Below are 15,629 nucleotides of genomic sequence, written 5' to 3'. Positions count from 1 at the left end.
GAGGGGGAAAAAAAAACAGGGCCCACAAGGAAAAAAGGTCTATATTGTTTAAAAAATAGTCATATTTATTTATTTTTTCCTTATAAAATGGTTAATTTTAGATCCATAATTTCATAAACACACCACTATATAGTCTTTTATAAGTAGCAAATTAATAAAAGATAAAGCTCCTATGTGTTAAATGTTTTATTCCCTACAAAAATTTGTGTTTTCACCAAAGCCTGACTCTGCCTATAGGAGCAACTCATACAGAATTAATGAATACCACATATCATTCTTACCATGGCAGAAAATAGGTTGAGAGAAGCTGGCCTGGAGAACTCATAGTTTGAAATTCAGCTCTGACACCCTTTCCTCTGAGAGACATGTTATTAACACCCTCGACAGAGCTTATTATCTCCATCTGCTCTTCTTTATAGAAAAGACTATTCTAGAATTAATTAAAGGCATTTGTATCACAACTTTAAGTATTCTACTGTCTTCTCTTGTAGATCAAGGGCTCCCTGAAAAGGAAGGACCTTGATTTTGTGTTTCTCCAACCCCCATTGAGACTACCACTTTCCATTCTATGGTGCTCCATAAACCATTGTGCAAGGAGCATTGTTTGTGATGCATTCCCCTGCAATCACATTTAGTATGTACTATGGATAATTGAAAGATAAATTCCCCCCAACTCGTCATGTATTTTAAGCATAACCACTGAAGGTCATTTTCCTATCATTTTTTTTCTTCTTTTTTTTTGGCCAAATCTTACCCCCAGCTTTATGGTGGAAATAATAGCTAACTCAGAAAACGGTTCTTTGGCCAAGTTAAACGACAATGCCAGCAATTCATGTATAGTTGAGTTATGAAGGTCAGATTTTGAAATAAATGCAGATTTTGAAAGACTATGTGGGGAAAAAAGTGCTATGAGTACAAGATGTTATGGATATGGAAGCATTTACAACAGAAAAGAGTACACTGAAGCCTTCAGCTGGATAGTTCAAGGACTTTTTGAAAAGACACATAAGAACTTTCCAAACAGTTGCTGTTTATCTTCATGACAAATTAGCAGTTTTTGTCTACTCTGTTTGCTTCAAGAAGTTTACTACTCCTGATTATATATAGATTTTACTTGGCATCTAGCTGATAGAAAATAAAGCTATAATTCAAATAGGGGAGTACAGTTCTGAGATGTTTTCACTTGAATACACAATAAGAAAGCTTTCACTTTATGTTCTTTCCATTTCTACTCCCTGTGCACAGGGGATGAGACTCTCATCTCTGGTCTTCCGGGCAGAATATCCTGAGTTAATTGGCTGACCAGCCACAGTCCTGGGCTTTCCAAAGTTACTCTTTGCCCTTCTCCCACCCCCATTTAAAAAAATATAACTAACGAACATTACGTTTTGTATTACAGAGTTACATCTCTTCCAGCACACTGTGAGCAGCCTCGGGGCAGGGACAGGAGCGGAGCATCACGCAGCCTCTGCATGAAACTGGCACTGGGGAGAACAATGTTTACTTTGCCAGCAGGGACGGTAGTAACTGCCATTGACATTACGTCCAAGAGTGTCACTTTGTAAAGGCAGTTCCTTATCTATTTAAAAAGAGTTACGTACCTTTTATAAAGATAGTTCATTCTACTTTGTAAGAACACTATTATACTACACATTAACTTTGTATTATGAAGTTATCATGAGTTGTTATATATTTAGATATGTTTATTCTCATTTTTAAATGTCAAGGTAAAAATATACATTACTATAACAATAAAATTGCAGATATAACAAAAAATAAGATGCAAAAGATATGAAGAAACATCACATTGGCTGAAAAGAGCTGGACTCTAGTAAACTGGCTGATAGCTGACTATACTGATTGCTGCAGTCGTTGGACTGCAAGAGCAACCTTGGAGAACATGGCTATTAAGAACATAGTGCTTTTCATAATGTATCATAATTAGTATCAAATTTCAGATACATAGAATGCATGTACACAATTTGCTTTATATATTTTTCCTTGTAAGCTGTCAAGCAGCCTCTAGACCTCTTGTGGACTGCCAGTGTGGAAACCATTGTTGTAAGACAGCATTGCTCCCTTTTAGACATCAAATATGGGGTTGAGCTGGGACTCTACATTCAGATCCTCTGGCAGCCTGGGCTGTACAATTCTACTTTACTATGCTCTCTTAATTGGTGAAATAGTAGCTAATGAATATCTACTCATCCTTCCTTTCACACACAAATTCATGAACGTAATATTATTTCCAGTCCTAACTTCTTAGAGTAGAAAGATTTGTATGGTGATGTATGACTTATTGTGTACAGGAACATTTACATATGCATTTCTAGATAACTTACTGGAGGAGAGAAGAACAACAAAAACAAGCCTTTCAAACTGAAACAGAAGGTACTTGTTTGTAGTAACGTGGAATAAAACAAATTCCCTTCTTTCTGAAGACCAACCAATTTGTTTGCTTCTGTTAGGTGAGCCCTAGTATCTTCAAGTTGCTTTATGATATAATATTTGTTATTAATTTTATGTTAAATTAACATATATTCTGAGACTTTTTGAGTGATACCCACAATAGCCTTTGATCCCATAAATGAATACTCTTGCAGATTAAAAAAACCCAACAAGAATCACTGTGTTAGAAGCAAGTTATGCATTTAGATAAAAAATTATGTGGGAAGTGTTTCATAAACTCAGTTCTGTAATACAGTCGTTGCTGTTATTGTTGTTATTACTAAGCAGTTTATTTTAAAAGTTAATTTAAATTTAGCTTTAATAACAACATTTTAAAATTAATTTTAGAAACTAGCTGTCATGGCCAAAGTGGTTTGACTCTTGTGTTAAGGTAATAATGATGATTTAGAGTGAGGGTTTTTTTTTTTTTTGAGATGGAGTTTCGCTCTTGTTGCCCAGGGTGGAGTACAGTGGCACGATCTCGGCTCACCACAACCTCCGCCTCCCGGGTTCAAGTGATTCTCCCACCTCAGCCTCCTAAGTAGCTGGGTTTACAGGCATGTGCCACCACGCATGACTAATTTTGTATTTGTAGTAGAGACGGGGTTTCTCCATGTTGGTCAGGCTGGTCTCAAACTCTCAACCTCAGGCATCCACCTACTTCGGCCTCCCAAAGTGCTGGGATTACAGGTGCGAGAGTGAGTGCTTTTTAATCATTATGGCTTCTTCAGTTTACTGTCTTCATTACTATGAGAATGATCAGAGTCATTTTGGGCTCAGCTTCCCAACTGAAGACATGGCCAACCTCTCATCTACTTCTGGCAATCAGCATGCACATCTCTGTCATTGACTGTCACAAGACCTTGGCCTGGCATGTTTGAAAATTCCATGGCTGTGGAGGGTGATATGGTAATCTGGTAGATCTGATACTGTTGGACTAACTTTAAAATAGACCATATAAAGTTCATATAAAAGCCAGAGGGAGTAGCTAAACTGGAAATCCTGGCAAAATGAGTTGCTCAGATGCTAACAGTGCTGGAATGGACACGCTGGGAGCAATCTGTGGTTTTGGCCGTTTCCTCCTGAGATTTGAGTGGAAGTTTGGAATAGCCTCTAGTGACCCACGTGTTTTAATGAAGACTGTATTTTCTTTCATAAATGAAACTTTCTTTCTTTTTGTCTCTCTGTTTTTAAAATTTATTTACTAGCAATCGGAAGTGGCTTCTTCTCACCTTTAGTGCTTCCATGCCAGCCTGGATGACAGGAGCGAAGACAGTCTCATTTTCATTAGAGTCTGCAAACATGTCTGGAATCTGGTCCAACAAACTAAAAGACATGAGTAAGCAAAAGGTTTGAAATGTTTAGCATATTTTAATACATTTCAAGCATTAAATCACTGACATTTCAAGCCTGAACACATATGGTATTTATTTGACACCAACACCTATAGGTAATTTTCCTTAGGAAATGATATCTTAGCATGGCTTGGCACCAAAATCTATGATTTGAATGGAACATTTACAAAATCACTCTTTGTAGATATTTTTCCTATTCACTGCATTACTGATCTCTTAGACCATAAATTCTTGGAACAGTGGCTATATCTTCAGTTATGACCATCATCATTAATACATGCATCCACATACAGGAAATAGCTCCCTTGCAATACCTTTCCAGAAAAAGAGGAAGAACCGATAGGGTTGAATGTGAGTATTTTAAAAATTCTTTCTCTTAGATACTGGTCTATATTTTAAAAAGACGGACTTAACATAAATGATAGAGTTTAATAATCCATGTCTTAAAACCCCCTTGCTAATGATAAAACAATGTATGATTGAATCAAAACACGGTGCAATTAAAGACAGACACCTGATTCACTTTTAAATTATAATACACTTGATATTTACTTATGAATCACAGATTGAGATTCTTGATAGTTGACAAGGAAACCATCCAACAAAGGAACAAAGACTTCTCCAACATCAGTCACCACCATCATCTGAGGCTGGGCCAGATTACTCTTCACATTAAAGAAATGGAGAACTTTGTTATACGTGATAAAACCCACTCGAATTGCAGACATCTCTTCTTGCTCTTCCCTGTAAGGAAAAAAAAAAAGTTTTTGAGATGCTTTATAAATTTAGAATGAAAAGGAGGTTTCTATCTGAAATTCAGTAAGTGTGTCTTCTATAAAATACAATAAAGACATGTTTAAAGTTTTTGTCTTACTTTCTGTTACCAGGTGTAAACAATACTAGTCATGGCAATAGGAGATAGGAGTTACTACAAAAATAAACTGATAAGGAAAAAAATCCTCAAAATTCTAGGTAAAAATCAAGTAAACACTTGTTCATATTTCTGTAACATATTTATTTTCAATCTATAGAAAACAATAATGCTTTTTTCATGAATAAGCTAGGCTTATTACATTCCTTATAAACAAGGCTCTCTCAAAAGTCACCAGAAGGTCAGAAGAACAAATGGAATATTTGAAGCAAGGGATGAGGAAGCCACACTCATATTACTAAGAGGACAGCTGCTTTTACTGAGAAAACACTTGCTCCTCTTCTCTGATTCTTTTCTTACACATCAGAGAATCCCAACAGAAAACAGGCTAGATTTGGGGAACTATATAAACTTATAAACACATAGTATAAATATATAAAGCAAGTTACATTTATAAAATGACAGTGTAATTGTTATTAGGTGACCATTTATGATGGTCATGGCAAAGCACTTTTAAAAAGCTCCAAAGCTCCAAAACTTTAACAAAAAGTAGATTTTCTTTTTTAAGGAATTCCAAAATGAGGCCTTAGTATTCTAAGTGTAAAGGCATGAATGCTGTCATTCCAGTCTATAGTCTATAGTAAGTACATTCAGAATTTCATGGTCTGAACTTCAGTTTCATGCTTGCTGAGTGCATTGTACAGTCTATTTTTCTCTCCTCTAAAAGAAAACACCTAGATACTATTGATGCCCTTACTAATTTTCAATGGAGAATATTATGCAGTGCTCAATGGTTAAGGGAAAGACACAAAACATACATGCCACTTTCTTTGACCATTAGATGTCAGCATAATTTATTTTGATTAAAGGACAACTTTCTTGAAAAGGAACCTGGTTTGCCCAGCTTCTAAATTTTCTACATGGCCTAAAGAGTTACTCGAGTACAAGGGAGAGGAAAATGGAAGTATCTAGATGGAAGTATCTCAAGTTCAAATTGCTGATTCTGCTGCAGACTTACCAATTTCTCTGATATGTCAACAGAGTACAGGCTGATAAGGTACTGGCTCTGAACTGTGTTTTCTTCTCTATTTCCTTCACTAACTGAGGGTATTTGTTCTTCACTGGGCAGTTTAAACAGATTCTCATAATCCCTTCCAAAAGCACTTGGAAACTGTTTATATTCTGGACACTTGCAAAGCTTTCAGAAATGAGAATTCCCTATTCTTTCTAACTACACATACACAGACACTCACACACACCTCAATATCCTAAATGGTGCAACTTTATGCAACTAACCACTATGCTATACTGCATCCATGCTTGCCCCAACCCCCACCCGATTCATTTGAACCTTACTCTTCAAAACCAAGTGCAAATTCTTCCTCCTCTGTGAAATCTCCCCTGATGATACCAATTAGAAGTCATTTCCTCTTCTAAACACCTATAAATCATTCTCATTGGGCTCTTAGCATAAGGTACCTTTTAGTAAACATTTCATGAATCCCTGACTACATGCTAATAAAGGGCAGGACCCAAAGCTTATGTTTTCTGTCCCCTGAGGGTCGAGTACAATGTGGGGAATTTGACATTTTATTGAGGATGATTATAATGATGGTGAAAAACTGGACTTGGGATGGCAAGTTAGAGCCCCAACTGATAACCCAATAGTATACATTTTTTCCCAACTCCAGTTTAGTGATGTCACCCTGATAGTTTAGAACCAGCCTGCCTAGAAGCACTGACACCATGGATTGAGCTAACACTACAAATCAAGGCTTTATTTATTTATTTTTTTTTGAGAGCTTTTTTTTTTTTTTTTTACCAGCACTCCACTAGTTAAGCTCCCATTTCCCAGTAAAACTTTTTATGACATTAGGTGAAAAATATCCCAGCAAATCACAAAGGGCTTTTATTCTCTTTTAATAGTTAATTTAGAATCAACTAAGGCAAAAGACACAAAAGAAAATCTACAGAGGAAAATCTAGATTACTATTTCCCATTGGATTTGGACATTTTCAAGTGACGGGTAAGGAGTATCCTGGGATTCACAGGGTTCACTTAAGATCGAAATTAATGTTTTTTAAAAGCATCTAATCAGAACATCCTACATTATTGCAAAATATTAGTCCTGGTCTCCATGGGAATTTTTTTTTTAATTTGTTTGAGAAACAGAACTGTCCTAAAATTTTCTTCAACAGTATCACTGCCTTATTAAATCATATCCAGAAGAAAACTAATTTTCAGCCTCTCCTTTATATTAATTCTAGACAAGTTTTGTGAAGTTATAAGAGATTTCATAAAGACTAATACGTTGATGTTCTTTTTTTCAATGATTACTTCTCTCATTGCTTGCCCCATCATGGAATGAACCTGACACAGCAATACGGAAGACATTAGTAACTAGATGAACCAGAAAATTTTAAGATCTAGCATTGGGAACATTTTAGTTACAGCAGCATTAAAAACAGACAGACAAAAAAAAAAAAAGCCAAATTAACTAAAGAGTTTGAGCTGAATAACAGATGAAACATTTCAAATCTTTTCTTTCCTGTTCCAGAGAAGTCAGAAAAGTCTGGCGACCTTGAGAGGCCAAAGGTATAAATTCAAAGTTAAATAGTAAAGAATGAGGCCTTCCTTTTTCAAAAGATCACCTAATAGATTAACACAACCTAAAATGTTAATCAAGACTTCTGACTGTGCTTTTCAAAAAGCTGTTTGGCAAGTAGATCAAATTGATGACAATCTTACCATTAAAAAAACAAAGTTACACATATGCACAGCCCAAAATAAATTTCAGGGGATAAGAAACAACCAGATTTGTTTCAAAAGATAAAGGAGAAAAAGGTAATTGGCTTGAATAAAATCTTTTAAAAGAGAGATCGGAATAGTGGCAGAGAATAACCAACAGTATCCTTTTATTTTTTTCTCCTATCTTTACAAATTCACACATCTCTGCTCCAATGGGACATAAAGTTATAATGACACCAAAGGAAAGAGTGTGATTTCATAACTTATATCAAAGGCTATTAGCTTCATATCACCAGCGTTGATAAGGAACAAGGGACTGGTGAAGTAACTGTCTAGGATAATGGATTCATTTGAGAGAAGGAAAAGAGAGAAAAACCATTTCCAGAAATTAGAGTAGTTTTCTTTCATGCTAATCAAGTTCAAAATTCAGATTAAACCAGCCCCATGAGAGAGTTCTGTAATAAAATATATCATATTCAGTAGAAAATCCATACTTCTCAAGTTTCCTTAAGAATAGGGTAAGGGAAACTACAGTCGCAAACACATCTGCAGGCATCAGATGCCTTTCTTATGCCACCATCTTCAACTTGCTCCCAGCTCGTTCTTCATTTTATAATTTAGTTTGAAATTAACTCGGTGTTTTTTAAACATCCCCACTGCTTTTCCAAACCATCTTTGAAAATATTATGACTTCAGCTTCACAGATACAAACAAAACTACTCCTGGGAGGTCCAGAGTTCGTTTATCTGAGCCTCACATCTCCCAAAGCACCAGTCATACGTGCAAAGAATATAGAGGGGTGGGGACCCAAAGATTCATGAAGCTCTAAGGGCTGAAGCCAACATCCCACCCTCCAGAAAAACATCCTTTTCCAGAACAAAGATTGCTGATGTTCAGGGAGGGGATGGGACACGTAGGGACTAAGTTACAGACAACATTTCCCAGCCTGTTCATATTTCCTCGCATGAGGGATGGCATTCTCCCTGCCCATGAATCTCCTTACTAGATGTTATTCCTCATCCTAAACAACTAGCTTTTATAATAAGATAATTTTAAAATAGCCATGTTTGATATTAGTTTTAGTATTAGTAATAAGACAGAAAAATAAAAGGATAGTGCTAGTTATTCCCTGCTAGTTTCTAAATATCTCTCTTAAAAGCTTTTATTCAAGCCAAGATACATTTTTTCCTCTTTATCTTTCAAAACAAATCTGGTTGTTTTTTGTCCCCTGAAATTTGTTTTGGGCTGTGCATGTGTGTAACTCTATATTTCTTATGGTAAGATTGCCATCAGTTTGATTTACTTCTTTGTATTAAAGCAGGTAATATGCCAAACAGCCTTTTTAAAACACGGTCTGAAGTCTTGACTAAGGTCGAGGGTATGTTCATCTGTTAGCTATTAGAATTAGTTTCCCACCTTTCCTTGCTGCCCTCTTGCAACGGCAAGGAATGTGGTGCATCTCAGGCTGTTAAGTTACAGGACACAGAGGCAGTAAAGCTGCAAATGGGTTGGACAGCTTATCATAAGGGCAAAAGGAAACTGCTTAAAAATCTACCATCTCTGCCGTAAGACAACAGTTCAGTTTCCTGTCATCCCTTCAAACTCTGCCATGCTCAGCAACTACTAGTTTCCACTGGAAAATCAATGCTTTGAAAAGTGAATAACACATCCAAAGTCTTTTCCACCACACTGTTGGGATTCTTCTCATAATTTATAATGTACTTTGAATGTTTTTTACCATAGCATTTTTTTTTTTTTTTTACCAGTTTGTTTCCTTTGCTTTGTACAAAAGATCACTCTAACTTTCTAAGGACTCAAAACAATGGTGCTGTTTGATTTATGACTAATTACCCAATGTCCTCATTAGCAAAAAATATCAATTGGTCATTCAGCACTTATCTTCTGGCCAATAAATTAATGAGGCAATAATGTATAAGTTGTAAAAAGAATGACAGTTCCCTTACTTTGGAAGTTTTTCCAGCATGGTCTTCAGTTCTTCACATATGAGCTTGACAAGTCCATTCTTTATGTTACTATATGAAACATCAATCATGAAGATAAAGGCTGGTGGATTGGGAGGCTTATTCTTCTATAGGAAAGCAAACACATCACATAAATAGATATAAAGTAAATACATGGCATAATCAAATGTCAATACTCATCAGAAATTCTTGAAAGTTATCAGATGTTTCATTTAATATTTAGGATATAGCATCTGTGGAATTAAATCATTTTTCCAGAATATCTAGAGCATCTGGTTTCAGATGCTATTAAAAAGATAAAAGAAGTTGTTTATTTTTCAGGGTATGACTTGGGTCAGTATTGAATTAGACACTATTATGACATCTAGCACAGAAGGTTCACTTTTGCAAAGCTTTATTATTACAGTTGCTGAAGGGAAAGTACAGAATTATGGCCAGACTTGCTTGTAACTCTCTGCCTTACAGGTCGAAATATGTTTGGTACACTAACAAATTATGCTAAAAAAGAGTACACATAATAGTGTTTGTTTTTGAAACTGTAATAAAACTTCATTAACTTGGATGTCACTATTTTAGACTCTATTCTTCTATCAGCTCTTTCCATTTTAAAGATATGAAATTGTTTAGGAAAATATAACTGTATACTTTTAAAAACTGTACTATATTTTTAAGCACTGACCTAGTTTTTTACATATTTGTGGTAACATAGAATGTTAGGCCTTTTATCTGTTTAAAACAATCACTGTGACATAAAGCAGCTGCTATGAAAATGTTTTTTAGTTGCTGGTCCCTTTACTGGCTGGTGTTCAAACAGCTTTTAGGAAGTGATCCTTCAGTTGCATCTTACAAAATATTTAGAAAAGAGAGCCACAGGCAAACAACTCTAGTGACCTACACTACAGAATAAAGAATTTAGACCAACTTAATTTTTAACTTTATAATAAATAAAAATGTTCTAAAATTGTATTGTAATTATTTTAAAATTAGACAACAATGTCTGTAAATTATCTTACTGATTCATTCCATATCCACTACAAGGCTAGATATAACTTTTTAAAACAAAATCCTTCATTTTAAATAAAAACAAATTATAGGACTTAAAAATCGTCATCCTGAAAACTTTTACCAAAATCAGACCAACAAAGAAATGAAGGAACTCTGCTGTCTATGTGAATAATTTTTATTGCAAATCATTCCTGATTCACACCTACTTTAATTCACAGCATAGACTTATGCTGATTTATATCAGCATATATAATGGATGAAAATAACAGCCATTTCCATTAGTTAAACCAAAACCTCTTTGTGACAAACCCAAGTGTGCTGTACCATTCTTGTAATCTCTTCTATCAGCATTACCAATTCCTCATGGAATATTTTCCATATCTCCAATTTGCACATTTCTACAGAAATGCTTCACTATAACTGGTTTTTGAAATATTCAAAATTAGTTCATCATTCCTCTAAATCACATTCTCTTCCCATTTCTCTATATGGGAATAACATCACTATATGCCAACTCAAGGCTTGAAAGTGTGAAATTAGATTTGGCTGTTCCTTTTCCTTCAGTAACTGAGTCCCATTGTTTTCAGTTTCAGAATGATTCTTTAACGATGTTTTGGCCCATCCCTACTCATAACCATCTGAAAGCTTGTCATCTTGTGCCTAGGTAACTGTCAGGGTTTTATCATCAGCTTTCTTAATTTATTACCCTACCCATTCAATCCAGCTGGCTTTGTCCAGCCAAGCTTAACATGTATGTACTCTATAAAATGCTGGTTTTCCATGCCAACTTACTAAAACTGCTCTCTTTAAGGTCACTGAACCATCCAGACTGCAAACTACAGTGACTTGAAATAAAAATCCAGCTCTCATCCTAGATCTCTTCTATCTCTTTGCAACTTTAGGCACACCAGACCACTTTGGCTCTCTTAGCTGCCAGGACACTGGAACATCATTTCCTCTCCCAGTTCTCTAACTGTTGCTTCTGTTTTTCATTTTCTCATCTTTACCCAACTTCTCTCCTCCCACCCACGTCCATCACAGAAATCTTGTTCATTTGCTCAGTTTTAACCAGCACCTCTATATAGGCAACTCTTCAAATTCTCTCTCATCGTGATTCCCTTTGAGCTCAAGACCAGCATTCCAATTAACTACACATCCATATAAAAGTTCTGCCAGCACTGTAGACTCAAAATTTTAGAGATTATGACAACATTTCTCCCACTATACTGGTCTTTCCTATAAGAAACTTATAAAAAAACACAATAAGCTAAAATAACCTGGGCTTGAAATCTCGCTGTCTCCATGGACTTGTCCACCTCATTCAGCATCCACAACCAGTTAATTGTGAAGGCCCATGTGGCTCTTTTAGTTCCAGTAGCCAAATTTAGATCCTCAATTTCTCTCTTTTTCTATTATTTTTAATTGTGGCAAAGAAAACATAAAAATTCCCATCTTAACCATTTCAAGTGTACAGTTCAGTGGCATTAAGTACACTCACATTGCTGTGCAACCATTACCACCATCCATCACAGAATGCTTTTCAGCTTGCAAAACTGAAACTGTACCCATTAAACAACCTCTGTTTCCTCTCTCCAGCACCTGGCAATCACCACCCCATGTTCTGTCTCTAGGAATTTGACTACTCTACATACCTCATATAGAATCATTCCATATTTATCCTTCTTGTGGCTGGCTTATTTTACTTAGTATAACATCCTCAACATTCATCCATGTTGTAGCATGGGTCAGACTTTCCTTCCTTTTCGAGGCTGAATAATATTCCATTATACGTATATACCACATTTTGCTTATGCATTCTTCCATCGATAGACACCTGGTTGCTTCCTCCTTTTTGGCTATTGTGAATACTGCTACTATGAACATGGATATACAAATATCTTTTTGAGACTCTGCTTTCAATTATTTTGGGTATATACCCAGAAGTGAAACTGCTAGGTCATATGGTAATTCAATTTTTTTTTTTTTTTTTTTCCCCCAGATGGAGTCTTGCACTGTCACCCGGGCTGGAGTGCAGTGGTGTGATCGCGGCTCATTGCAACCTCCACCTCCCGGGTTCAAGCGATTCTCCTGCCTCAGCATCCCAAGTAGCTAGGATTACAGGTGCCCATCACTATGCCCAGGTAATTTTTGTATGTGTATGTGTGTATTTTTAGTAGAGATGGAGTTCCACTATGTTGACCAGGCTGGTCTCAAACTCCTGACCTCATGATCTTCCCGTCTTGGCCTCCCAAAATGCTGGGATTACAGACATGAGCCACTGTGCCCAGCCAGTAATTCTATTTTTAATTTTTTGGGGGAATTACCATACTACCCTCATTTTCTCTTAGTTGGACAACTACATTAATTTCTAATGCACCCTTGCCTCTAATATCTCCTCTCATTATACAGACTGCTGTCAGAATAAACTGTCTGAGGCTCAATACAGATCACAATGCTACCTTCTCTGAGAACAGGAAGTTTACTGAGTCCTCAGAGCCTAGCACAGAGCATGGCACCACAAAGAGTGCTCATCAACTGTTGACTGAGTTAATGGACGAATGAATGGAACAACTCCACCTTCACCTTTAATTGTTCTCATGGCCTATTGAATTAATGTAAGTTCTTCAATGGCCTGACATTCAAGACCTACCATGACACTCATTTAACAAACACGTATAAAAACCTAAGAAATCAAAGATACGATGCTGGACCCAGGGGAAAATAAAAAGATAGACTGTGTGTCTCAAAACAACGTCCCAGCTTTACTTCCCATTATTCCCAATACGCATTCTCCCAACAATTTAAGTGGCTGACATTTCCAAAATATCTACTGTCCAGAAGTCACAGACTAGTGGGCTTAAGCCAAGAATTTGGCTGGAAAGTGTTTTGCTTGGCATAGTGTTTCAAAATATATTTGAATTTGAATGTGTTTTGAGGGAAGGGGGAATATACTCTGTAATTATCCTGGTCCATGTCACTTCATCTACAATGTCTGCCTAGCCCCTAAAGAAATCTGAGTAAATTGTCAATATGTTTGTGAAACTGTTTCTGCTCACTGTTCTAGTTACCGTGTCCAGGCGCACAGTTTAATCAGCTCAAATGTCACTTCCTCTATGAAGCCTTCCCAATCCTGTTTTCTTAGGGCACTACAATTGTTCTATTCTTACAGCATTTATCATATTTCAGTTTATATCAAAATTATATACATTTCTTATCAGGTCTATACATTGTAAGTACCTTGAGAGCAGGTTTATCATCCTGCTAATTTTGTTATGCCTTACAGCACACAGACAAGTACCTTAGACATGTTAGGCATCTGGTAATGTCAAAGTGAATTAAGTGAAGAAACTACATTTTTGTTCAGGAAAAAAAAAAAAAAAAAAAAGCTGACTTGGAAGGAGACTTCACATTTCAAGTACACTTTCCATGTAGCTATATTCCATAAACTTATTAATGACGAACTCTCAGTTATATGACAAAGCTGAGGCCTTTTTTTTTCCAAGGCAACTCCAGGATGATTGTGTTAATACTTGCTCACGTATACACAATGTACTGATTAGAAAATAGGGCTTCTGTGGTCACACAGATACGGTTTTCAGTCTGGCTCCACTACTTTCTGGATGTATGGCCTGAAGCTGGCACTTACGCAGTCTCTAAGCCCAAGTTTCCTCAAATAATGATGGTACGCACCACATGCGTTCACCGTGAGGACTAAATGATACGATACATAGAAGGAATTTAGCCTACAGCTTGACACATGGTAAATGTTCAATAAATGTTAATTTTACTATCTAAAATCAACATTAAGATGAGCCAAGATGAATAGGAAAATGTGATTTTGTAATTCCTCTTTCCAAGTGCATGGTGAAAAAAATAGACGTACAAATTAAATAAGCTTTTTCATTGTCTGAATAGCTAAGCCAACTCATCATTATACTTCATTTACATTTTAAATTATAATTAAATTTGAAGGTGTTTACAGCATATTTATTATGAACTCTACTTGGAATAATAAAAGGAAGATTATGCTTACAAAAAGTTCTTCAAAATGTACAATTTTTATTTGGTTCCTTGCCTGGCTGGGCGAGATTTCCCATCAATTAGACCTCTGGAATATTTCCAGATAACAGAGTTTGAAGATACTAAGACTTTTGTTCCCAGAAACAGATTTGACTCTCTGCCTAAGTTTCTACTAAAAAAGCACATAATCAAGATCATGTCGCTTTTTTGGCAGAGAACTAGAAACTGAGAGCAGGGTTAGATTTATACTATGGTTGCAAAGATCAGCGAATAAATTCTCCATCATTAGTTACAATGGCTTTCTTACATTTAATTAAAACATTAAATGTTTGTGTGTTGCCCAATGGTTCTCCTTCAGTTAACAGCAATTAGGAACACATAAACTGTCCAAAAGTCACTGTATTTTAGGACATGCTTCTTGCCTAAAATAAAGCATCTGTAGCAAAAATATTCCTAAATTTCCCCAAGTATGTTCAGATGTTGCAACATCTTAAATTAATAATGCATTACATTTTAACAACTAGTTCTGTGTAATATATTGCAAAATAATCATATGAAGCAGTAAAATCAATGCAATAAGTTATGTTAATGGAAAAAAATTTTAAGGCCCAGTCAACTGAAAAAAATTCTAGTTAGGAAAAATGTTCATTATCATCTATACTCAATACGTGACTGCTCCCCCGCAGACATCTATGAAAGAAATCTGTGGGTCAGAAGCTGTTTTCTGGGAATTGGGCATTAGTAGGCACTCATTTTTAGAAGAGAAAATAAGAAAATAAGTTAGAATGACCCTGTTTCTTCAAGTCCACACATGGTGCTTCAGATATGTGCTGAAATCCGAACGATACCCAAGAAGATGTGATTTTCAAATCAGTGAAGAATTTTAAAGCCCTGCAAGGTACCCATAATGGTGTCATTGTGATACTGGACAAGGGAAATGGCTAGTCCTGGGAATAGTAATACCCGCAAATTCATTCTTTTATTCATTCCACATACACTGATCAACTCCTATCCTGTGGCAGATAGTGTGGTAAATGTCATAAAGATGACTAGGATATCAGAGTCTATGAAGATGGCAGACATGTAAGAAGATTTAAATTCCATGGGGATAAATGCTAAAATAGAGATATAGACCAAATTCCATGAAAAAACAGAATCTATAGTAAATAATTACCATGATAAAGACAGAGAAAGTTGCAT

General features: G+C 36.0%; 1 protein-coding gene across 1 annotated transcript in view; it reads right to left on the bottom strand.

Moving 5' to 3' along the window:
- Positions 1–15,629, bottom strand: part of SEC24D (SEC24 family member D) — a 118,118-nt gene that overhangs the window by 28,226 nt on the left and 74,263 nt on the right. Inside the window, exons 11-13 of the mRNA XM_011977605.1 lie at positions 9,387–9,511; positions 4,356–4,547; positions 3,681–3,774 (exon numbers count right to left, since the gene is read on the bottom strand). Of these exons, the coding sequence (XP_011832995.1) occupies positions 3,681–3,774; positions 4,356–4,547; positions 9,387–9,511 (411 nt within the window). The remainder of the gene's footprint in view (positions 1–3,680; positions 3,775–4,355; positions 4,548–9,386; positions 9,512–15,629) is intronic.

Source organism: Mandrillus leucophaeus, unplaced genomic scaffold (assembly GCF_000951045.1).
Source record: "Mandrillus leucophaeus isolate KB7577 unplaced genomic scaffold, Mleu.le_1.0 Scaffold181, whole genome shotgun sequence".
Classification (NCBI taxonomy): domain Eukaryota; kingdom Metazoa; phylum Chordata; class Mammalia; order Primates; family Cercopithecidae; genus Mandrillus; species Mandrillus leucophaeus.
This window is presented reverse-complemented; position numbering and strand designations above follow the sequence as displayed.